Raw genomic sequence first — 24,627 nt, 5'->3', positions numbered from 1 at the left:
AAAGCATAATTCGTAACGCCCGACTGCGTCGGCAGTACTTATCCGTATTTCCGAATTAACATGGCTTGAATTAACCAGTATTTAGTTGCAAGCACAGTGGAAGAAAGAGAGGTGCTCCGATGGTGCGGCCGCGCTGCAGCGAACAAGCGGCCGCTTAGTGTGACCAGAAGAGAGGGCAGCGGCTAGGGTCAGCACATGTTCTGGGGGCCATCCTCTCTGCCAATTCTGCTGGCGTGCTTACGGAGCAGCGGCACACGCGGTGATCATTTTCCCCTTCAGTCATATCTAAAAGACCATAATATCGATACATTTCTGTTTTGATTATTTACTCGTCAATTTCTTATCAGGCAGAAGCTTTCTTATTGCTTACTCATCAAATAACGCAATTTTCGAGAGAGGAGAGAGAAACGAGCAGACGACGCCTTGCGCTCGCCGCCTTAGAGCGCACTTTAAATGCGCTTCTAACAGACTGCTGCTTCGTGTGGCCAAAAAGGAGCAGTGTCTTATCATCGTGCCGCCGATAGCAATGCATCACGGGTGATGGGCAGCTCAGCTGACGTGTCTACAATAATTTGCCAGGCCATCTCGCACAGTCTCTTAGATTGCGACTGCATCGACGCACATGTTCTGACCCGATATCTACCTTATGCTCTTGTACACCTCAAGTGAGAAAGCCAGCTGCTCAACCTGGCAGCTCTTTTTTTATTTTTTTATTTTTTTTTATTGCTGGAGAGGGTAGAAGCAGTTTTTTGAAAATATGCTGTAAACTTAACCTATACCTCACAATCAACAAACTGCACTGCATTTCCATGCGCTGAGCATAAACTAAATACATATGACAGCGCATTCCCTAAATTACTATGTTGCGGTAAGGTTGCGACTGTTCAGTGAACAAAGACGGTCTGGAAACAAAAGTCGCGCAGTTTGAGAAAGCCCGTGTAAGCCACTATACGCCATTGTGGTAGCGATAAAAAAACCAAAACAGCTGTTACAAACAGCTAGCCGGCTATCGAACAATCGAATGATTGCATATGTACCACGGTTGCTGTGAGGCTTCATATGTCCAGTAGTGCTTGGTAACGCAAACCCAAACAGCTGCTGATTAGTAACTTTGAGCCTACGGAGTGTGCTCGCCGATATTTGATAGGGCCCAAGCTGGTTGCCATGTGTACTTGCGTCGGACTATCGAGAATGACATGCGGTACTGGTTGCAGCTCTTTGTTTTGATACTAGTTTTTATGCACTTCAAGTTTTGTTTAAGCATTGAAATAGAGTAATGGTATCAGCTACCTGCTTATATGCCTCACATGGACATCTTTTCTTGTGAACAAAAAAAAAAAAAAGAAAAAAAAAGGCTACGGATAACAAAGCTTTCTCTGGTTACCTATTCAATATACAAGTAAAACAATTGATTGCAGCATCCTAGCTTAAAATTGTGGCATAATGTTTTACTATGTGATAAAAAAAGAAATGCGAACACATCGGTGCACCTACGGGCTCTGCTGTTTGAATACCTTGTAGTTATTTTTATTTCTGGCTGGCAGCAAAAGAGCACTGGAGTCGTCTGTATTATAACTGACTAGGTTAGCGTGTTATTCAAAAAGTGTGTTTTGCTGTTCGAATTTCTTCCCATCGCGCTTCTACCACACGGATGGAAGCATGATAAGAAATTTGAATAGCGAAGCTCGTAGGCACTCCACGGTGTCCGCATTCCCTTTCTATCCCGATAGCTTCGGACAACTTGCGCATGTTGGCAGTTGTGGAGACTAATCCAGTTCTCTTGCACTCCTTTGAACGCCTTTTACGTGGCTCTCACTCGAGTGCTTTCCGTAAATATCACGTTACCAAATTAGCGCGTAAACATCGAAGTTGTATATCAGTTAAAAAATCATTCATGTTGCCCCGGATCAAATTATAACCCAGAACATGAGCAGAAATATAAAAATACATCCTCCAACAAAAAAAAAAAAAAAATAAATAAATAATTGTTTCAAGCAGGCAAACGCCCCTATGTGTCAAAATCAAGCACCCTTCCCAGGCACGCCCATAGAAGCACCAGCGAAACAAGCGACAAGACAGGCCCCCAGTACCAGCGCTGCAGCGCCGTGGATCACCTCACTTTCTTCCACCATGGTTGCGAGTTTAGGAGGTTCCGCGGAAGAGAGAGTAGGCAGCCACCACCGCGGCCGCCTAACCTCCAGCACTGCTGGCCGCCACGCCAGTCATGACGCCATTTAGGCTTTATTCACTCTTCCGTGGTTTTACCCGGTTCCATCTTCTGTACCCATTTCAGATGTGTGCACCTTCCAACTATGTCGCTTTTTCGCGGCGTTTTTTTGCGGGGGGGCCACGTGTTGTGTACCAAGCCGTTCAGACGTCGCAACGCGTAGTTCGAATTATTTGTAGCAGAATCGATTTGCGTTCGAATCAACAGGCTTTTTTATGCACAGATCAATATGAGGCTTGGCTGGACCAAATAGTGTAGTTCGAATTATCCTAAAATTCAAATTATAGAGGTTCTAATTAACGAGCTTTCACGAAGTTTGAACTTTCTAAACATTCAAAAACTGCAAATTCCTCGTTCACCTAAATTGGCGACAAAACATTATCACATTTTCCATGGCAAGTAGTGTGTCCTTGTCAGATGAGTTTTCTATGACATTGGGGGGGGGTGGGGGGGGGTACGAGGATGTATTTTTCAGGCCTGCATGCTTGAAAAGCAAATACAGAAATGGGATGAATGCGACTGAAGATACGCAAGCCTGTTAAGCACGAGTGCACCACTTATTGACAAGCTGTCCAAATTGAAGTGACGTGTCACTTTGCCATTCTTTGCCAGGTTAAAAGGTATCTGTTATGCATTGCATGTTGTATTAATTTATTAATATTAATTAATTATTAAGAGATAACAGTGTCGAAACAAAAACTTGCATGGGCCAAGTTGAGAGCAGTGCTGACTCAGACTGCTCATGATGCTGCTGTGGTCGAGTGATAACTATAGAAATTGCTTTAAAAAATTTTCTTTTTTTTTTCATGTGCTGGAAACACGATGCAGACTTGGTTAAAATGAATTGTGCTCTCTTCTTCAGCGGCTGAAAGCCAACCCAAGAAGTGTTGAAGACGGTGCCAAGGCTCAGATTTAATTGTGATTAGGCACCTTGTCTGCTCTGAGTGGCATGATATCGCCCTAGCTCAAGGTCTTTGGGGCAGAAAAATTGTGGAGCAAATTGATTTGTCTTGCATGGATTCACTGAGTTCTTTTTCAATAAGAGATAAAGTATGGATACCAAGAATTGTGTATTTTATGAAAATTATCGTATATAGACTCACCAACTCGGCGCTGGAGCTCGTCAAAATGCGTCAAAATGTACCCATTTCGCATGTCTCCTGCATTTCTAAATTGCTTTTTATTACTTGCCTTCTTATTGGCTGCCTCTTATGGCATAGAAAAGCTGGCACTTTTCATTGGTCAGTGCTGCGTTTTGTTTGTGTCACAACCAAAGCTTTTTCAGCCCAACCATTTTTTAGGCAGAGAGAGGATTTAGATCTGCGGTTGAAAGGCTACAAATGCAAAAAATAGGCATCAGCAGATAGAACAACTCTACTTTAGGGTGGCCTGCATCGAAGATGTATGATGCGATGGCGGCAGGCCGCAAAATGGTACATTCCATGTGGCTTGGTGCAGTTGGCAGTAGCATCAAACTCATGTTGTTGCAGATTTTATCAGCAGTGCGTACCGAGAGTGATTTGTAACAAAACTCGCAGAAAGGTTGCCAGCTTATTGTTGTTTTGTGTGAGTGAGCGAAAGGTGTGGACGAAAAGCCATCTCTTCTGATATATGCGGGCCTGTATATAGCAGCAGCTTATGCTGTAATCTGTCTCACGAGCATACGTCTTGTGCAGTGGCTACAATGAGACCTGCTATGATGCCAGCATGATAGAACCTGCACAGACACTCCCATGCTTGCGTGGTGGCTAGCTGAGTGTAACAGCAGCTGTGGTTTTCGTGGTTTGCGCAGTGCGGGACGCGGCTGCTCGGCTTCCCAATGGTGAGGGCACGCGTGCTGACATCTGTGAGCTGCTCAAGGACTCCCAGTACTTGGCCGTGGCCAGTGATCAACAGGTGGGGCCTTTAGCACTCGGCTCCAGCACTTGCATGGGGAGGACAAGCTGTCGGGCTAGTTGGTTTTCTATTAGTTTCAGCGGGACTAGAACAAAGCACGGAGGAACATACAGGATAAACACCGCTTGTTTGTCCTTTGTGTTCCTCTATGTTCTGTCTCCATCCTGAGTTGCATGGTGTGCCCCTACAGATTGCTTGAATCATGTGGTATTGAAGGGGAGCTTGGTTTGCATGTGGAAGTGCTCTCCTTTCACTTGAACATGTACCCCGAGGAGCCAGGTCTGCCGACCAGCCTTGCGTATGATCACCTTGACCATGGTACGGAGGTATTAAGCAACTACAAACTCCTCCCTAGCAAGTACATAGATATGATGTAGTGCTTCACATGCTTGCTTACCAGTGACCTGCAAAAATATCCTCCCGAGCAAGCACAGGCTCCTTATAACTGTGCATTCTCCTATGGAACCTACAGCATTGGTCGTATAACCTTAGTTACTTGGCAAACTAATTTAGTTGTCATCTGCCAGAGTGGGAAGGTGGCAATTGAAATGACTTAGTTAATTTAATTGCCACTTGCCATGGTGAGCAAGTTGTATTTGAATTGTGTGTCCTCCTGCCACAGTGGGCAGGTTGCAGTTGAATGGAATGGAATTAAATTTAATTAAGCTGCCACCTCCCGGTTGTGGCAGGCAACAAAGTGCAATGAGGGAATTATTTCTCTCTGCATTTATAGAGGGGGAACAGAGAGAGGTTGATTGGTGGTGGGTGGCTTCGCAGGCTGTAGTTGGGGTGAAGGAATATGCGGCTGCCTCGGGAAGAACTCAGAGGTTGGGTAAGCCTGACAGTGGTGTCCACGGCAGAATGCAGCTACTGTCTGGCTAAGCCATAACTGTAACAGCTCTCGCGGGTTCATCCGTTGAGGCTAACTCTACTGAACTTTTTCTGTTCCCTTCTGCATCAAACTACTGAGTGCAGGGATGGTGTGACATTAAACTGCAGGAAGTGTGGTGAATGTGTGCATAACTTAAGGAACATAGTTGTAGGTGCAGTCGAACCAAATAATGGCAGTTTTGGTTTGTTAGCTTTGGTGATGCATCTCCACTTTGACTTGCTCTGTGCCAGATACACACGGTGGTGAGTGGAGCTCTAGACCGGTTGCACTACGAGAAAGACCCCTGCGTCAAGTATGACGTCAACCGCAAGTTGTGGATCTACCTGCACCGCTGTCGCACTGAGGAGGAATTTGGTGAGAGGGAGAGCTTCTTGACATGCAGGGTTTGGCTGAGTGATTGAATAGGGACCAGCAAAAACAAAAAAATGAGGGCTAATTTAGCGTAGTTTGACCAAATGTAAATTAGCTGTTAGTATTTCTGTTTTCGCTTCTGTTTTTGCTTTGGGTTGTGCATGCTCATTACCATACAGTTATAATCCACAGTATTATTCGAAAAACCACCAAAATAGCTATGAAGCCTGCTTTATCCAAGCCGTACAAATGTGCCTGCATGTCCTATAAGTATGTTTCTGACTCTGGATACAAGGTACCCGGTGTTTTAAATTTTCATCTCAAAAGTGCTGTTCAAGTTTGCAGCTTCTGCCAATGGTTTTAACAGACAAATTGGTGAACAGGGGCTTTATCGGTGGTTCTCCATCTCACAAATGCTGCCTAAGTTGTCAGCAATGGCTTCAGACTAACATTGGCGAAATTGGCAGTGCTAGTGCACTGAAATAATAACAGTGCTGGGGGGGCAAGGAGAGGTGTCCCGCTCTCAGTCATCTAGGCAGCCCAAGTCTCCTCAAGGTATTGGGTGCTGCCCTTGCCCCTGCTTCCTTTTGCGCTGTTCTACAGTAGGCCACTGACCACTAAGTCCGAGTCATCCTGGCGGGCGCAAATGGAAAGGCTTTTCTAACTGCATGCGGTCCTGCATGTGCTGGCTTCTCCTTTTGGCCAACTAGCAGTGTCTTTTGAAAAAAAAAAACCTTTTTCGCTTTTTGGCTTGGTGGTAAGTGGATGGTGTTCCTTTTGCAGAGAAAATCCACCAGGCGCAGGCAGCTGCAGCCAAGGCAAAAAAGGCCATCCAGAAGAACAAGCTTCCTCGTCTGGTGAGCTCTTAAATGCCAGATTTGTGCCGGTGCTTAGTAGTTGGCTTTCGCGATATTAGCTGCTCTTAATTTTTTTTCCCATTTTGATGTAATCGCAGTGGTCCGCAAGCACTTTTGCATGTCACTGCTTAAAAAGTGTGCCACAAAACCTTGGCTTGGCGCATGGCGCTATTTTGTTTCCTCATACTACAGATAGCGTCCCATGTTTCTCATAGGAGACTCCTACATACCTCGACAGATTGTGTTCAAATTTGGTCTGTATAAAACTCTACATAAAGGAAAGCCACCCACCGATTTTGTAGCGTTAGCTACACTGGCTGAGGTTGAGCAGTTTCGCGTGGTTCCTGGAGAGCCGTGCTGCTCAAGTGCGAGGAGCAGTGACGTCACACGGCACACAGCTGGCGGCGTTGAGCTGGCGCGCCTTGCTGGTCTGCGCTTTCCAGAGGAGTGACATCTTAGCCGCGGCAGACGCACTGGCGCCGGTGCATGCCCAGCTGTGCGCCTCCGTTGCATAGTAGCGTAATGCTACCTATATCCTAGCATAGGTGAGCTAAGCCACTGCCATTTTTTTCGGACTCAGTGGGACCCAGGAAACGGTCCAAATAATTGAACAGTGTGAAAAATTTCTGAACTTCTGGGAAAATTTGATCTAGTCTGTGAACTAGATCACAGACTATGCTGTGTGCAGTGCCAAATACCATTGTTAACCCTCTTTTTCCCCCCTTTTTTCTATGTGTGTTGGTGTGTGACAAGCATGCTGCACTGAACATTTTCTGATGAACTTTTAAATGGCACAGAACTACAGACAGCACATTTTGTAATCTGGGCTCCATAACTGCCTCACTAGCAGCCTGTGCCTCACAATCAGCTGCCATTTCGCAGCAACGCTAGCAAAGTGGGAGTGCCAACAGTTAGTGGAACTACGGCGCCCTTGCCCCTTTGTTTTCGACAGCGTCACCCCAAGTGGGTTTAGAGGTTATTTATCACGTGCTCGCATGTTCCTGCTCATATTACTCATGATAGTATATGAATGTTCTATGCAGACCCCCCCCCCCTGCCTCCAATGTCCTGCCGCCATGAGAGCAGGCAGCTATCCATGGCCTCTGAAAGATTCATGCCTGCCGCCATATTTGCTCTTACCCTTCCAGGCATACATTCTTTTCTACTACTATATCAAGAAAAAATTTGATGTGTAATTTGTAACCCTCCACTTCACAAAAGTAACATGAATAGCTGAAAAACATTACGATTTCCCGAATGTTGCACACTGTCATACTCATGAAATTGCAGTCCTATTCCTAAAAACGAAAGAAATTGTGGCCAAATTAATTAACATACTATTTGAGGATGTTCCTGCAACCAGTATATAAGCTACGATATCCTTTAGTAAATAGTGAAGTATTCTGTTGTGTAAGGGAAGTAGAAAAATTATGCCACTAAACAGCACTTTCCTGGCGCATTGCAAAGCTTAGCGATTACAATCTTTATTTCTTGTTTTTGCAAAGGGATCCTTTTCTCTAGGCACGAACTTGTCCTACCATTCTGTCCAGTATCAAAAGAAACCAAACAAGGGTTGAGCAGAATCCTTAGTCAGTACAAGAGGCTTTGTATTTGCCTATATAAAGAACTTGTTTTCCCCGCACTTGTCTGGGCATGGACAAAAATAAGTCACCTTGTTGAAATGTTGGCTTGTGGACCGAGGCTCCCTGCCCCCTCCCTCAACCGTTGTTCAGTGTTCTTGGGTATTGAGTAGCCATCTTCATCTCATTCTGCTCTGCATTCTACACAACACTGATTTAAAACCTGTCCAGAATCACGGAATTTGTGAAAGTTCGTCAAGATGTTAGAAAAAGTTCAAATTACATGCACAGTTGTAGGCCCCAGGAACCAAAGGGTTAAGAGGGTGACAGTCGGGGCTAGTTGTCGTAGGACATACGTAATTAGCAAATAAAGGAGAAAAGACAGTGCTTTCTTGGGATATTTTAAGGTGAAAGCCTTAGACTAGGCCTTAGGCCTTTAGGCCTAGGCTCATGGGCTGTGGAAATATCTACAGGAAATGTTTGCATGAACTGACAGTTTAGAAAAAATAAGCTGTCTCCATCCATGATCGAACAACTACCCCTCCGATCCCCAGCCGAGTATGCGAACTGCTCGGCCACGTCAGGCTCATGAGAAACTGATCATAATTCTCTTTGTCTAGCATGAGGATGATAGTAGCAATGAGAATGACATTGCAGTTAGTGATAATGATGATGATTGTAGTAGTGATGACAGTGACGGTGCATTTAGTTGATGATGATTATGATGATAGTAGGGATGACAATTGCGATGCTGTCAGTGCAAATGGTCCTATAGAGTGACTTTTGCCATTTCCGCTCTTGAGCAGACTTCAGTGCAATCCTGTAAATTTTTTTAACTTTGCACCACTGTGTATGTTGGCTTTTACCGTCATGTATGTGCAATGCATTTTTAATGATGTTAATTGCACGAGGTCATGAAAAATATTTGTCATCCAAAACTCAGAAAATTTTTATGGGGAAGCATTATTATGGAGAATTTTATGGAGAAGGGGTAGGCATCGAACGCAATGGTAAGATGGATGGCATCCTCGAGGCGCTGCAGATGAAGTTATGTGATGTTAGGAAGATAGTGAGAGACCGGAAAGCCTGGCGTGATATGGTCCATAGGGTCACGAAGACTCAGACACGACTGAACGACTGAACTGAACTGAACTGATGAAAAATGTATTCACACTGATTGGTTTGTGACAGGGGATTGAATTGTGGCTGCTCCACTCGTGATGCTTACCATGTGAGTTGCGATGTACAGACATTGTTTAGCACTCAAGGGTGCAAGCAGTGCTCATGCGTTTTTAGCATCCTGTAGAGGTGTGGGGACAAAATTGTGTTCATTGCATAGTGGCTAGTGAACGAATATTAGTGCAGGTGACACAGTGAGCAAGGTGAAATTTCACTGTGCGGCATCGTGGTTCTCAGTGAACATGCTGATAGGGGCACAGCAGGCCATTCACGCCTTTAAGTGGGGGAGATTGACAGTAAGCAGCCTCTTTCAGTTGGGTTGTTGCCCGATCATCCAGAGTGCCACTGTGCTGGCTCGGGTGTTGACTTGCAGTGCGCGACTCTCCACTTGGCATCTGCTTCCAGCACTGTCATTCTGAACAGCAATACCTTCTTTTTTTTTTTTTTTTTTTTTTGCTGTTGAATCGTAATTTAGTCTTTCATAAAAAAAGAGAGAGCGAGAGAGAAAAAAATGAATTCTTTGCAGATGAAAACCGTCTGCTGTGCTCCCTCAGACGAGAGTGGGAATGATCTGGCTTCATACTGAGAAAGAGTAAATTTAAGACGGGACAAGGACGAGACAAGCACTGTGTTGTGCTTGTCTCGCCTTTGTTGCACTGTTCCCCAGTATGAAGGCATACCAACTCGCCCAGATTTCAGCTTTGCTAAAAATGATCTGGCTCTTTTGTTATGGCCTTGTTTGCAAAATGTAACATTGTGCATAGCTAGTCTTCTGCTCTCATGACCTATTGCTAGTGCTTATTTTTTTTTACTTGCCACTGTACTCAAAGCACTGCAGTCAGTGAATTTAATGGATGTGTACTATTCAAAATTCACATCAACCATAGTCATATGACATCAAGGTTTGTGGTTTGACCCTTGTCTTCAGAGTCAAAGATGTTTAATGGATAAGTGCAAGTTTACTGACTCCTGCTGCTATTGCAGAAGTCCAAGGAGAGCCCCAAGGCAGCTGACTCCGAAGGGAGCCCCACCAAACGGCCACCTCCATCACCCCCTCCACTGCCACCACGGCCATCTGAACCACCACCTCCACCTGTGGCTGAGCCACCGGCACCTAGCCGGCCGCCACCACCCCCGCCGCCACCGGAGGAGCAGCCTCCTCCACCGGAGCCCAAGGTGGTGGCCAAGGGCTTCCAGACTATCGTCATCAAGCAGGAGCCTAAGAACAAGCCTGTCATGGCACGCCTTGTCTCGGGTTCACAGGTAAACCGCTGCTGTATACCTCCATTTGACTTGAACCCATGCTTTAGACTATAGACCAACACCGTCTTTACAAACAAACGGGGCACTCGTGGCGTCGCAGCCGACTGGGGGTGAAAAATAGGGTTAGCGCCTATAGGAATACGTGGAACCGAAATATTTCTAAGCAGTTTTTTAATTTCACGAGACACCTATGATGTCCTTATTCGGTGCAGAGTAACCGTAAACATCCTAGAACAGATCATGAAAGTATGAAATCTCATGACCAAGTATTTTTAAAACACCGCGAAACGTATGGGGGTGCAAGTTGGGAGGGCGACCCATAAAAACACAAGTGAACACAACTTACCACAACATTTTTCTCATTTTGCAGAGCACCAGAAGTGGTGGCTGGTCGTTAAACATTGACCAGCGCTTTGAAGAAGTATGCTGCGTCATTGCGGAGGCAGTCTACTTTTAAAACTCCCCGAATGCTCAAGTAGCGAATCGTGCAGTTTTGTTTACAGTCTGATATGCTTCTGCATGGAGTAAATTAGCTTGATAATACTAGCTGTCCCTCAAGTGATACATCCTAGACAGAATTACATTTGAAAGGCAGTTGTCTAATGCCGTACGACAATACGGACCGAACGAGAGTCACGTATTGCAGCAGACAATAGCGCAGCTGGCGATACCCACCGTGGCCGCCTCGAGCTCCGAAGCGTCTGCTAGCGACAACGCCAGTGGTGCATTGCCGTCTGCAACTGTGCGCGGTCAGTTTATCGTGCTGTGAACGGTCCCACAAGTTGTCAGACTTGCAGTACTTGCAAGGGAACATAGTGTGCCATTCAACATATGTTGGGGCGTGATACAAGACGTTCACCAAAAAATGAGAATGGTTCAACGCTGCTTAACCGAGTAAAATGTTGCGGTAAGTTGTGTTTACATGTGTTTCTATGGGTCACCCTCCCAACTCGCACCCGCATACGTTTTGCGGGATTTTAAAAATACTTCGCCTCGTTAATGAGATTTCATATTTTTGTTATCTGTTCTAGGATGCTCATGGTTGCTATGTACCGAATAACGAGATCATAGGTGCGCCGTGAAATTAGAAAATTGCTTCGAAATTTTTTGGGTTCATGTATTTCTATGGTTGCTAAGTCTAGTTTTCACCCCCAACCGGCCCAGCCTGGCAACAGAAGCGCCGCCGCATCGCACTTGCATCACAGATCGGTGTTGGTCGATAGCCCTCAGATGTCCATTCCATTATTGTGTGTCGTTGGTGCAGTCGTCATCATAGTCGGTGTAACCTGCTTCCTGCCAGACGTGAGAGGTTGTAGCAGAGTGGCATGCTTCCCGCAACGGCTAGCAGGACGTGAGAGGTTGTAGCAGAGTGGCATGCTTCCCGCAACGGCTAGCAGGTAGCAGAGTGGAGAGATGGAAATCCCCTCCCTGCATTTAGAGAAGAGAGTGAGAGGCAGTGAATGGTTTAATGGCTTGGGCTATGTGTTGCGAGTGTAAAAATGCACTGCTGGAATGGGGCTTCCTTGGCAAGAACACGAAGGGTGGCTACAGTGTAAGAACGTGCAACCTGAGGGTGGTGCTACGAGAAGAAACCGGAGAACGACTGCTGTGACAGCAGAAGGTCTAGAGCACGGCGATGCACCACAGAGAAGGGCGAGATTGAAAGGCAGAGGCAGGGGATGCAGTTGAGGAGAAAGGACAATGGTGGCATTAGAAGCAAAGGTGGAAAATAGTGGAGTAGAGTACGGCAGTGGGGGGGCAGGATTCATGATCGGTTTGTGTGGCTGATGCGTAATATTAATGGAGTTAAGGCTTCCGTTCAGCGAAAAACCCGTCCTCGGTGCTATGGGTGGCATTGTAATTGAAAAGTCATAATTGTGCCAACTTGGTAGCTGCCAAATGATTAGGCCTGATGAAAACCGAACCTGGAAACCTTAGATCCCGAGCCAGACATGCAGTGCCTAGGCCATGCAGGGATGTTTGAATGGCTTGGTTAAAATGGCTTTATATCATTGTGGCTGGTCTTTCACATATTGTGGCAGCTTACGACAGTACGCTATGTGAGGTGAGTACCTATGGGTTAGATAACAGAGGTGAAGGGTTTAGTGATTAAGTAGGCAGCAAGGGGCATACACAGGAATGCAGATCCAGAAATGCAGACAGAAGCCATTAACGGGGCTACATCATACCCTTAAGGTCAAGCTTAAAAACATTGCCCACGCACCACTGAGGCAAGGTCGATAAAGCAAGGTAGCAGCGCAGGTAGGTTTTATGTTGACACTTCCTCTATAACATACTACAATAGCTGGGAAAGGATTGCGTCATTGGGAGTATGGTTTGGTTTGGAGTATGATGTCCCAAAAAAGACCCAAGCTATGATCAAGATTATGACTAGCAGCTTACCGGTATCGCTCAAGAGGAAAGTATACAACAGTTGCATCTTACCTGTACTCACCTATGGGGCTGAAACGTGGAGACTAACCAAGAGAGTTCTACTTTAGTTGAGGACAACCCAGAGGGCTATGGAACGAAAAATGGTAGGGGTAACATTAAGAGATAGAAAGTGTGCAGAGTGGGTCAGAGAAATAACTCAAGTTACTAACATTCTAGTAGAAATAAAGAAGAAGAAATGGACATGGGCAGGACATGTAGTGCGAAGAGAGGATAACCGATGGTCACTGAGGGTAACAAACTGGATTCCAAGGGAAGGAAAGCGTAGCAGGGGGCGGCAGAAAGTTAGGTGGGCGGATGAGATTAAGAAGTTCGCAGGGGTCAAGTGGATGCAGCTAGCACAGAACCGGGTTAAGTGGAGAAATATGGGAGAGGCCTTCGCCCTGCAGTGGGTATAATCAGGCTGGTGGTGATGATGGTGATGATGATGATCGATGCCATAGCAATGGGGTCCTGGAATTCCGACCACCCGAGGTTTCTTTACTGTGCACTGACATCGTGCAGTATGTTTTTCAGTTCCACTCAAGAGTGGCCGCTAGAGCCAGAATTTCATCCCATGTCCTTCGGTTGAGCTGTCAAGCGCCATAGCTACTGAGCCACTAGTGGATCGGTTGCAGTATGGTTACGAGGAAAAATTTAGAGTGAGCTATAACTGCACATGTGTAGTGACATGTCTATAGACAGGTTTCAGAAACCTAGAATCAGCTTCTTTGCTGAGCAAAAACCCTTCACCATGGCGGCCAAACCTGTTTTGGGGGCAGAAGTTGGGTGCAGCGCAGAATACTTCTATGTCCAGCCTGATGTCACGCACAAACCTGGTGAGCAGAATTCCTTCGCTATTGAAAGCCTGGAGGAGGTAGGGGTGGGGGAGGCGCGATGAATGGCACTCACAAGACACTTGCTTCATGGATGGGTTCTTAATCCCATAATTGCAGCAGCATGCAGTGGGGTGCAGGATATGGACGTGGCCATTATTGTCACAATAGACGTCTCCTGCACTGCACCCAATTTCTGCCCCCAAAACAGGTTTGGCCGCCATGGTGAAGGGGTTTTTGCTCAGCAGAGAAGCTGACTTCTAGGTTTCTGCAACTTGTCTATCTCAAATTCTTTACCTTGACACATCTCAGAGCTTAAAACTTGAAAAGCTGCGATCAGATTTCACATTACCTAGTCTCGCAATCATTTGTCACATCCTTTTCCTAGGGATAGACAGAAGAGCACTGCCTTCCTTAGATGAGGCAGTGACAGCCACTGACAATTAGGCTTGCATAGCAAGGAGGAGGTAGCTACAGTGACATGGCTGTCCTGTGAGAACCCAAATGTAAGTGACGTGTCTAGCAGTAGGGCAGCGAGCAAGCAGCGAGCACGCACTTGTTGAGCAGGCAGCTGTCTGTTAAGGTGATTGTGCAGTGGAATGCGGGGTGCTGCCTGCTGGCATACAGAGGCCCTCCTCGTGAAACGAACCCTGCCACATGTCTAGACTCACTGGTTTGCTAAGTGCACAGTAGGTGGTGTCACTGGCACTATGCTCTGGTTAGTCATATTGTGCAACACTGCCACCTCTTCACATTGGGAAAGTCCATACCCGAAAAGTACTTCACCTTATTTTAAGAGTGCAGACAGACATCCTTCACTGTGACAAAGCTGAAATACTGTGACTGCTCTTTCACCCCTCACCGGGTTTTCATCCTGCCTCTCACCAACATCTTGACAGTGAGAAGTAACCACGCTTCTCATTCTGACTCTATCTGTGCCCAAAAAGCAGTTCACCACAAGGGGAAATTACAGACAGAGAGTTCAATAACTGAGCAATTAGCTGCCAACAAGGCCTTGAGAAATATTAGTTATGTACTCTGTGGGAGCACTTCTGCCCACCGCTGTACTCTCCATAATGTAGAATGGGGGGTTCCCTGTTGTACGTGCAAAAGAGAGACATGGACTGGCGATAGGTGCCACACCTATTAGCCTTACCAGAGGCATGAGGCATAGAGACGCGTAGCAACAAACACAGTTTTCTGCAAGCACATGACAACAGCTGCATAAAATGATTATAGACCATATGCAAAAGTGCTGCCATCTAGCGACCGGCACGCACGTTTTCACCACGTTTGAGAGTAGTTGAACGGAGGAGCGCCAAACAGAATAGTATAGGGGGCTGCATGACCGCCGGGTTAATGCTCGTTTGCACCGATAATGCTGACATACTGTTATGCCCCTTGCTGTATGAAAAACTAAAATAAGGTTGTTGAAGAAAAGAAGCAGCAAGTTATATCCAATGAGTTTTTTTGTCTTGTGCCCTTGTGTTAATCTGCTATCCCATGATTCTCGAGCTGCAGGAGCTATATCATTCCCACTTTGAAAGATTTCAAATTCGTACCCTGTGCCAAGGCAGATGAAATACATCGCCCACAGTGCGGTACATTTTTCTGTAGACGGATTTCGCATAGTCTTTATTGTGTAAAATATCTGTAAGAGTGTTACTCTTGATTTGCTAGCTTTTTATGCCAACTCATCCCAGAATTTACTGCTTGATGCATACAAGCTGTCTAGAGATTTTCTTCATATACTTACCTCCAGGTATGCAGATAGAAAACGTTGCAGCACTTAAAAGGCGCCGCACTACTCTCTCTCTATTTACCAGCCAAAGGACGAGACACAGGGAAGAAGATGACAGGACAAGGCTGGAATAACTGAATAAACATTCAGTTGCTAGTCCAGCCTTGTCCTGTCATCTTCTTCCCTGTGTCTCGTCCTTTGGCTAGTAAATATCAACCCTTACCAACTTGCCCAGTCGTCAACCTTGTTGAATTTCACTACTCTCTCTAATTAGAATGCGAAATTTTATTTCCACATTGCATTGCTCGAATACACGTTCACGCTTGACATTGCGTATGGTTATAAGGCAGACCTTCACGATGTGACTACTGCACGCTAAGTTACCAATTTTCTATCGATAATGCATCTTCTAATGTATCGATTTTCACAAAATGAAACTGCGATCATGACAGCAACAGGATCGAGCTGTCTGAGGAGGATCACCGCATGCGGAATCACTTCGTTAACCTGTTGGGTTTCATTGGCAAATTCACGCTGTTGGGAGTTGTTGTTTGTTTGTTTAAATGCTTATGAGATATATACCGCTGAATGTCCATAGTGAGCATGGGAACAGTAATGCATGCACTATATTAATATAGCTTTCAGGTCCATTGCAGTGCAGTGTCTAGTAGGCACCACTCCTGTGTTAAAAGAAAAACAAAATCAAGCTCCTTCGTGTACACGTATTTGCACGACATAAGGAACACCAACAATAGAGGCCAAGCGCCGGGCTCGCTCTGAACCTGGCTCCCGCTGGACTCGAAAGCCTCCTTCGGTGGCCGACAGAGTGTAATTACATTGCAGACGTTTTACACCCGGAAGCAATATCAAACTCATGGACTCTTATTCGAGCAGCGTATTAAGGAATCTGCAGGAGCAGAAAGGGAAACTAGAAGTGGCAACGCAGGTTTTGCCCTCTAGCTACGCTGATATTGCCGTTCGCTAGAAGTTTTGGCAGTGCAGTACTGCTTTACAAAGTAAAATGGGAATATAGTCAGTGTGTACAAGTCCATAGTCCATTCTTCCGTCATTTTTTGCTCTGAATGTGGGCAAAAGCACGAAAACCAAAGCACTAAACAAACACATCTAGTGCGATGGCAGCAGCTGAAGCAGCGTGGCCGACTCACTCAGCCCTTCAACATGGTGTCGCGTGGTGTGGTTCGCTAAACGTACAATAGAAGGCACCAATTTTGCATAAGGTCTATACAAAGCCTTCAGTTAGGCATGAGGCACTGAGCGAGCAAATAACTAGGATGCGACCAAAACTATTATAATGGTAAAACAAGGTTGTGTGCCACCGTTCATCTTTGTAGGAGGCTACCTTCGACTGCTTGGCAGTGTACAAAAGAGTCATAGTGTATGTGATGCAGTAAGCATATGGGGAATACAGAGAAAGATGGTCCTTGGTGACAGTGTTAGTTGAATTCATCGTCGCTGCATCCTGGGTAGAAAAGTGAAATGAAGGCAGGGCAGGTACGAAATTTGCATACATGCTAAGTGTCATACGGAGCATAGACAGTGGACAGAAGCAAGCTTTTAATGTGTTGGCACTAGAATGCCTATTATCACATCGTGTCCTGCACTGGCTTGTGAAGACTTTGCTGACAAAAGAGAAAATGGAGAGGTCAAAAACCTCTGTGTATTGCAACTTGCAGGTTAACAGCGGGAACAAGGAGGTAAAGTGGGAGCCAAGAGGGGGCACCACAGTTGCCAGTCAGGATTGAGGGGTGAGGGGAGTAGACAGTGGAGTGCGACACTGTGACTGCTGGATTGGATTGGTAGGTTGGAGGGAGAGCGTACAGCATTTCTCACGGTACTTAATGGACTCAATTCCACTCGCACGGTCTCAACCCATAAACAGCAGCGGCTGCTTCTCTGTCCATGGAGAAGGCACTCTCTTCTGCATGAATCGCATTGAGTATTTGTGAATTCTTTTTTCGCATGAAGAAGCTCCGGGGGCACACCTTCTGTCTTTCTCCCTGCAGCAGGTGGTGTGCAATCTAGTGGGCAGCCCGCGGCCGGCACTGCGCATCCAGGGGGCGCCGTTCCTGCCCGCGCCCCGCCTCATCACAGTGGCCCAGCAAGGTCCACCGGCCACCGCCACTCCCATGCTGCTGGCCACCCAGCCCACGGTTGTCCTGGGTGCGTGATATGCTCTTAAGAAGGGGGAGGGCGGCACTGTTTTTCTTGTTTTGTTCTCTTTTCACCTTGTGTATGGGCTGCTTTTGTACTTCCCACCAGTCGCTACTGGCCTAAGCTGGTTATATGAGTGCAAAATCGTGTAAATAATAGTAATAATAATAATGATAATGATGATTAGGGTCTGTGGTGTCCCGTAATTTGAAGCTTTTATGAAAAATTAGGGTGTGCAAATGTTGAAATATTGAATACAAATCGATACAAATATGGGGAAAAACTGCCTTCGAATATGAAATCAAGTGTCAAATATCTGACCACTGAAAAAAAGAAATTCAAAAAAAAAAAAGATGTCAAACACTGTTCATCTTGTTTACTTCAAAATTCACATGATATTTCCAAATAAAGTTAATCTACAACTGCACAGAGGTGTGCACACTACTGAGAAATCCAGATAAATATTATACAGGGTTTTCTGTTTATGGGCACTGTGTACAGAAAGGATCATCATGAAATCAGATGGAGCTGTCACATTGCTGCTGAATACAGTAAACTCTCGTTGATTTGGCATTCTAGGGAACAAAAAAAAAATGTCCGAATTAACTCTAAGATCAGGCTATTGAATGGGCCTGAAAAAACTGCCAAAATCTGTTTGTGTAACAGTAGTTCTGTCTGATGAAGATCTCTACAATAAATTGGGCATTTCAGATAAAGGGAAAAAATAACGATGCCTTTCGCGGTTTTGTGGAATGCTTCGCTTTACGCACACTATTGGGAAGGCCCTCATCACAAAATGGCCCCATCGCAATTTGATGTTACTTTGCTGCATTACATCCAAATCAAACAGCGCGAAATAGACGAGGAATAAGGAAGGACGACACAGGATAAGCGCTGACTCTCAAATAAAATTTTATTTGCCAAAAGCGCAAAAAACAACAAATATGAAAAGTATGTGTGAAAAGTAGACTATCTCTTTGTCATCTGCTGTCCGGTTTGTGCTTTTATACCTTTCCTTCCTTTTTTCGGTGATTTCTTTCGCCCATGCGTATAAGTAGTCTAACATGGTGAATAAAATTGTAGTTGAGAGTCAGCGCTCATCCTGTGTCGTCCTTTCTTACTCCCCGTCTTTTTTCGCTGTTTGATATGGATAGATACCAACTCGCCCAAATTGCTCTACTTCTATTTACTTTGCTGCACAGTCCACGTGGTGAGGCATTGTGGTGAAGTGTGCAATGCAAGGAATATGTTGTGGATTTGAAAATTTTCGGTATATTCAGAAATTTTGAACACAGTGGAACCCCATTCATACATTTCTGACCAGGCAGGGGGAAAAAAGGTCACAGCTGGGAAAATGCAGCATTGAAGAAAGTATGCAAATAAATGAAAACCGTGAAGCTTTAACTTGAAACTATTTATTGAGCTTAAGGGGGGACACGGCTCTTTGAGACAAAAAATAGCAAAAAAATTGATTTTTTGAAACTGACATTTTCAGAATCTGTAGGGGAGAGTCGGGAGGAATGGGACACTTTTCACAAATATATTTTTATCTTTTTTTATTTTGAATACAAACAGATGTTTTATAATTTAAAATATAAAGCAAAACTTGTTGCACAAATTCTGGGAAGCAATGTTTGCTACCTCTTCAAGGGCAGCTCTAAAAAAACAATTTACAACCACCAAAATCTGTCCCATTCCACCCCCACCTTAGGGTGGAGTGGGACACCACTTGGGAGGAATGGGACATGTGTAATGCTGTAGTGACAACTTCATTAGCGAACATTATAAGCTGATAGTTCGACTTCAAACTTGAAGCAGGACTGCAGGCGCTTTGTTGCCCCGACAATAGTCGGCACCGGCAGTTTCATAACAATGTCGGTGATTGGTACAGTTGCTCTATCTTCGTGAAGAGGAAAGTAAAACTGGGAGCTCTCATCTTTCTTTCGAAGAAACCGGACACTGACGTCCAACTTCTCACAGCTCTCGACTCTGCCCGCGTAATAGACGACAGATTTTTTGTTTCACAGAACCTGACGAGGATAAATTCACCTTTTTCCACTCTAAAACCTTAATTCGGCCATTCGACCTCAGAAATTTCGTGCCTCTCATCATCGACACTTGACATGTCACTGCCCGAATCGTCAAAGGCAACGGCAACAGTTTCTTCGTCACTCGAAGAGCTTATATCCATTTGACGACGCCGTTTCATTTTTGGACGAGTAGTGGCAGCAATCTTAGCTGCCTTTGGTGCTCTTTTTTTCAGACTCCGCCGTGCAAACCTCTCCGCAGTTGCTTGTTCAATGGCACGTTTCTCTGGGGTATCTGTAAGCACTTTGGTGCTACCCTTCTTCCTTCCTTTTTGCCCTGACTTACGTGGCGCAGCCTTTGGATAGGGCCTGAGGTCGCTTGGAATAATGCGACTGGAAGAAGGAGCTGACGTCGATGCACCTTCATTGGCCGTGGGCGTGAAGACATCTCTGAGGATGTTTCGAGCTGCGTTAGTGTCCGTCTTCGAGTTCAGAACTTTTCCTTGAAGGCTTGATCCATCCATTTCACATACTGCGGTAGCTGGCTGTGGTGACAGCACTCCTCTAGGGGAAGCTTCGGGTCTGTCAGTCACTGAAGACATCATGTAGTCGTCCTCAGTGAAGGGCTCGCTATTGAAAGGCCAAATACCTGTTTTGTGGAAACCCGAGATTATATTCTTTTGTGTTACCGTTGATACGTAGGCGGATCCCACTAGTTCTCCAACGTTGTATATGGAGATGGCCTTCCCTGGATTATTTATAAGCCAGTCATTGCATGCAGCGTTGTAGCGAGATTTGAATGGTCCATACACAGATACATCAAGTGGCTGAAAGCGGTGGCTACAGTGTGGAGGAAAGGTCAGCAGAATGATGCCACTTTCTTTGGCCTTGTTGATGGTGTTGATGTTGACATGGCTTTCGTGATTGTCAAGGATTAGAAAAATAGGTTCTTCCTTCGAGCACTTTGTATGTGTCACAATGTGCTGTAATGCCAGTACAAACAGCTCGCCGGACATCCATCCTGACCTGCTTGCCAATCCAAGACTTCCGGCTGGGGCGCCCTTCAGGAAAAAATCTTTAAATCTCACTCGTGGAAAAATGAATACCGGTGGCAGAGCATTTCCTATGGCATTGACAGTGCATAAGACGGTCACCAGTTCACCGCGTTCTGCAGATGTGACCTGGCCAATTTGTGTCTCTCCTCTTGCTGCGATTATCTTTGGCGGATTGTGGGCAGTTGTGAAGCCTGTTTTGTCACAGTTGTAGATGCGGTCTGGAGTTAGCTTGTGTCGGTCGTAGACGCCTTTCAGATTAGAAAGGAAAGCATCGACGTTGTGCTTGTTGAAGCTCGTTGCCCGGCCAAGACTGGTGGCTTCCGGCGATCGAAGCGACAGTTCAGGATGACGATCCATAAAGCCCAGAAACCGGTCTCTTCCAGCTAACTTGTTGACTTCCCATGATGATGGGCACTTCCGACTTATTGCTGTTGCAAACTGGTATGCCAGGGAACGAACTTGCATTCTTGTTAGTCCATAGTGCATCTTGCTTGCCTTCAGCAAATATTCTTTCAAAAGTACTTCATCTTCTCCTGTGAAGACCATACCGCAGACCAAGTTGGAGTTGAACAAAATACTGTCTCTCGCACTACAACCCTTGTACTTCTGTACTGCTCGACCAAGGGCTGATTTTGAGATTTTAAGAGCTTCTGCTACGGCCCTTATACTTTTTTTTTCTTCGCAAACTAATCTCACAGCATCCAGCATCAAGCTGTTCGTCGTTCGAACCCTCTCGGGATGCTTTTTCTTGTATACCCTTGGCATCTTCCTGAAAATTCAAATGGAACAATAGCATGCAAATGTAAACAAGCACCCTCACAAAGCTCAAAAATGTCGGCTTTGTCTAATTCGTTGCGTGCATTAAACAGCACTACAGCTGTAGCCAACTAGTTATGCCCTTCTCCCGGGAGGCTCACGTTTCAAATTGCGTCTTTATTTCCCCATTTGGAGTGCCCTAGCGTGAATTTTCATCTAACCAGCATATCTTCAATCTCATGCCATTTTGATGGCACTGAATAAATATTACCTCAAAACATGAAATAAACAAAAATAACTCTTTTTTAGGCTAATGCGGCTGAGCCTTGCAGCAGAGTCGCTAGCCACAGCACTAGTCGTATTGCCGGGAGGAATGGGACAGCGTCCCGTTCCTCCCTCATCTTAACTGTCCCATTCCTCCCAAGCAGCATTGCACCAACAAAGAAACGTTCCGTGGCGAAAGTTCTCTCCTTAGGCCCAAACATTTTACTGCACGAGGCACGGCACAGATGCACCTTCTTGGACAAAAATTTATATTAGTGACCTACGCGTTCTCTAAATATGACAAAGCTGTGACTGAAATAGCAGATACTTACTTTTGACACTTGAATTCGGTGATTTCTTATCGGAGCAACTTCCACACGCCACAGAAATCGGCCATTACGCCCAGGCTATCCATATGCTAGTGCCACCTCGAGATTATTTGAAGAACTTTTTTGAACGAGTTGCTAGAGAGATACACCAGGTGTGCCACTTCTCCAACCGTCCCAGACCTCCCGACTCTCCCCTAGCTATTATTCCTTTAATTCGCCAGGTTTTATATCTCGCGGTGCAGTATTTGGGCCACAGAATCAATTTATAGCATCACTGTCGGCTGAAATCCGCGCAAAAACGATGTTTTTTCCGAGGCGCGTAGGTCGTTTTCTACACATGCGATCGCAGCCATCTTGGTCTCGGAAAGAGCGGCTTTTTTTTCCCATTTCCCGCCACAAGTGCCTCCGCCAGCTTACTGGTGACGTTGAATCCCGAGCATAAAAAAAAGTCCAAATGCGCGATTCTATTCATCGAGCTAGAACACGTGATTGAAAAGTGCGCTGTGATTGGCCGCGCAAAGTTCCCGTCGTCTGCTCCACCGCAGGCGATGCGTGAGTCTTGTGACGAGTGCGGCACGATGTCGGAAGCAACGCCGAAGTTTGCCACGAGTCACAAGTTTGGCAAAAAGAAGAAACGATCGGTCTACAACTTCAAGAAGCGCTCAGTTCCTTCGGTCAGCGTCGAAAATAGTCCGCCGCCAACAGTACCGAAGTGGACTTAGGCCTAACCGGATCGCCGACGAGTAAATGCATTCCGGACAGCAGCCGCATTCGGCGCGACACTGAAATATTGCAGCGTACGGAGTTGTTGCAGAGAGAAATGGAAGCCCATGAAAAGCTACAAGTTCTTTCGTCAACACCGGCCACCAAGCGAAAGATGGATTTTTTCACTCGCGCTGACGATGTTGCGGCCGCGCCATCGGACATCGAGACGGACTTCGTTGTCCTCAGTTTGGACTCAATGAACGCGTTGATGTCGTTTGTGAAGTACAAGGTGTGCGGCGGTAGCGTCACGGTAGGGAAAGGTGAACGTGAATATGGCCTCGCCGTAAAGATTATTACTGAGTGCGCGTGCTGCGGTGATGTTGCGTCGGTGTGGAGCTCGCCCCGTGTGAACGGAAAAGAGAAGTGCCACCCGTTCGTTGTGAACGTCCTTGCTGCGTGTGCGATGCGAGCCATCGGGAATCGACAATGACATTTTTGCGACCGTGAACATTTCGCACCGTGGACTCCACAACAAAACTCGGCAAAGGTACGTGAAGAAGAAGCTGGCGCCCATGGCAGCTCTTGCTGCTGAGAAGCAAACGTCTCTGTGCGTGCAATCGGTCCGGGATCTATATGAGGAGTTGCAGGTTGAGAATCCCGGAAACATTGCTGTGCCCTACGACGGTTCCTGGATGACACGCGGCCACTCATCCCATTTGGCGTCGGCACGGTCATCGAGCTGTTTACAGGACTGGTTCTCGATTACGTGGTCGTGGGTAATTTTGGCGCTGGTTGCAAGCTTGCCCCAAGCGAAGGTGACCCGGCATACAAGGCTTGGAAGAAGATCCATGCATGTCAGAAAAACACCACCAAGAAGGCTGGTGAAATGGAAGTTGAGGCTGCTCTCACCCTCTTCCAGAGATCACTGCAACGGCACAACCTGAGATACACCACCCTACTCTCAGATGGTGACAGCCGCGCTTTTCTTGCGCTGCAGGATGCCCGGGTGTATGGGTACATTTCAGTTGAGAAAGAAAACTGTATCAACCATGTACAGAAACGGATGGGCACGAGCTTGCGAAACCTCATCACAAAACATAAGGGCCCTGGTTTGGAGGGCCTTGGTGGTAAAGGCAAACTGACCGCGGACCTAGTGGCAAAGTTGACAAGCTACTATGGCTGGGCCCTGAAGACTCACAAGGGTAATGTGCAAAGAATGAAGAGGTCAGTGATGGCCACTTATCGCTACATAACATCAAATGACTTTGTTTCGGACAACAGCTATTGCCCACCAGGACCGAACTCATGGTGCCGGCAAAATGCAGCAAGGGCTGAGGGTGAGACAGTCCCTAAGCGCCACTACAATCTGCCTCAGCACGTATGTGAGGCCTTGTTGCCCATTTATGAGTGCCTGTCTGATGAAAGGCTTCTTGAGCGGTGCCAACGGGGCAGCACTCAAAACACCAATGAATGCCTCCACTCCCTGATATGGTCACTGGCACGAAAAGAACAACATGCCTCACTATTCACGGTGCAAGCTGCTGTGGCTGAGGCTGTCGTGAGATTTAATGTTGGTTGCCAAAACTCCTCTGCAGCAATATTGAAAGAGCTGCACCTCAACCCTGGGACACCAAGCATGAAGCGCATGGCAGAAAAAGACCACCGCAGAGCATTGGCATCTGCAAACAAGTGCAAGACCACTGCGGACATGCAGCACGCTTTCAAAAAACGCCATTTGGGTGGCCATAGTCAGTCTGACTACATCCCTGGTGCCTTCTAGTCACTTACATTGCAAAATATTGCAATATTTTTTCTACATGTTTGATTAAAAGAGAGCCAATCTCTTTTTTCTCGTTTTCTCAAAACACCGATTCTTGACTTCTTGCTTATTTGTGGAAGCGATATCTCTGCCTTCAATGGAGGTAGACCCATAATTTTTGTTGTGGCATGTAGCTAAAAGTGCAAAGCACACAATGTTAGGAGCAGATTTTGCAATTTACGTTTTAAAAATTTTTAAATTTTGCTCTAGGTCAGACAGTAGGGCACCCACATTTGACTGGTGGATTT

At 46.0% G+C, this 24,627-nt stretch overlaps 1 protein-coding gene and 1 pseudogene across 2 annotated transcripts in view; one reads left to right on the top strand and one right to left on the bottom strand.

The window, feature by feature from the left end:
- Positions 1-24,627, top strand: part of LOC146187003 (nuclear factor related to kappa-B-binding protein) — a 94,626-nt gene that overhangs the window by 46,732 nt on the left and 23,267 nt on the right. Inside the window, exons 14-18 of one of the 2 annotated variants that reach the window (XM_084607542.1) lie at positions 4,020-4,123; positions 5,246-5,369; positions 6,150-6,223; positions 9,967-10,245; positions 17,280-17,433. In XM_084607542.1, the coding sequence (XP_084463668.1) occupies positions 4,020-4,123; positions 5,246-5,369; positions 6,150-6,223; positions 9,967-10,245; positions 17,280-17,433 (735 nt within the window). Of the gene's footprint in view, positions 1-4,019; positions 4,124-5,245; positions 5,370-6,149; positions 6,224-9,966; positions 10,246-17,276; positions 17,434-24,627 lie in introns of both variants that reach the window. The other variant, XM_084607541.1, reaches the window with a different exon arrangement.
- LOC146187004 (uncharacterized) lies at positions 19,493-21,271 on the bottom strand (annotated as a pseudogene).

This window comes from Amblyomma maculatum, chromosome 6, assembly GCF_055883805.1.
Source record: "Amblyomma maculatum isolate TAMU_Amacu chromosome 6, ASM5588380v1, whole genome shotgun sequence".
NCBI classification, from domain to species: domain Eukaryota; kingdom Metazoa; phylum Arthropoda; class Arachnida; order Ixodida; family Ixodidae; genus Amblyomma; species Amblyomma maculatum.
Note: the sequence above shows the minus strand (reverse complement) of the source record. Positions and strands in the feature narration are given on the sequence as shown.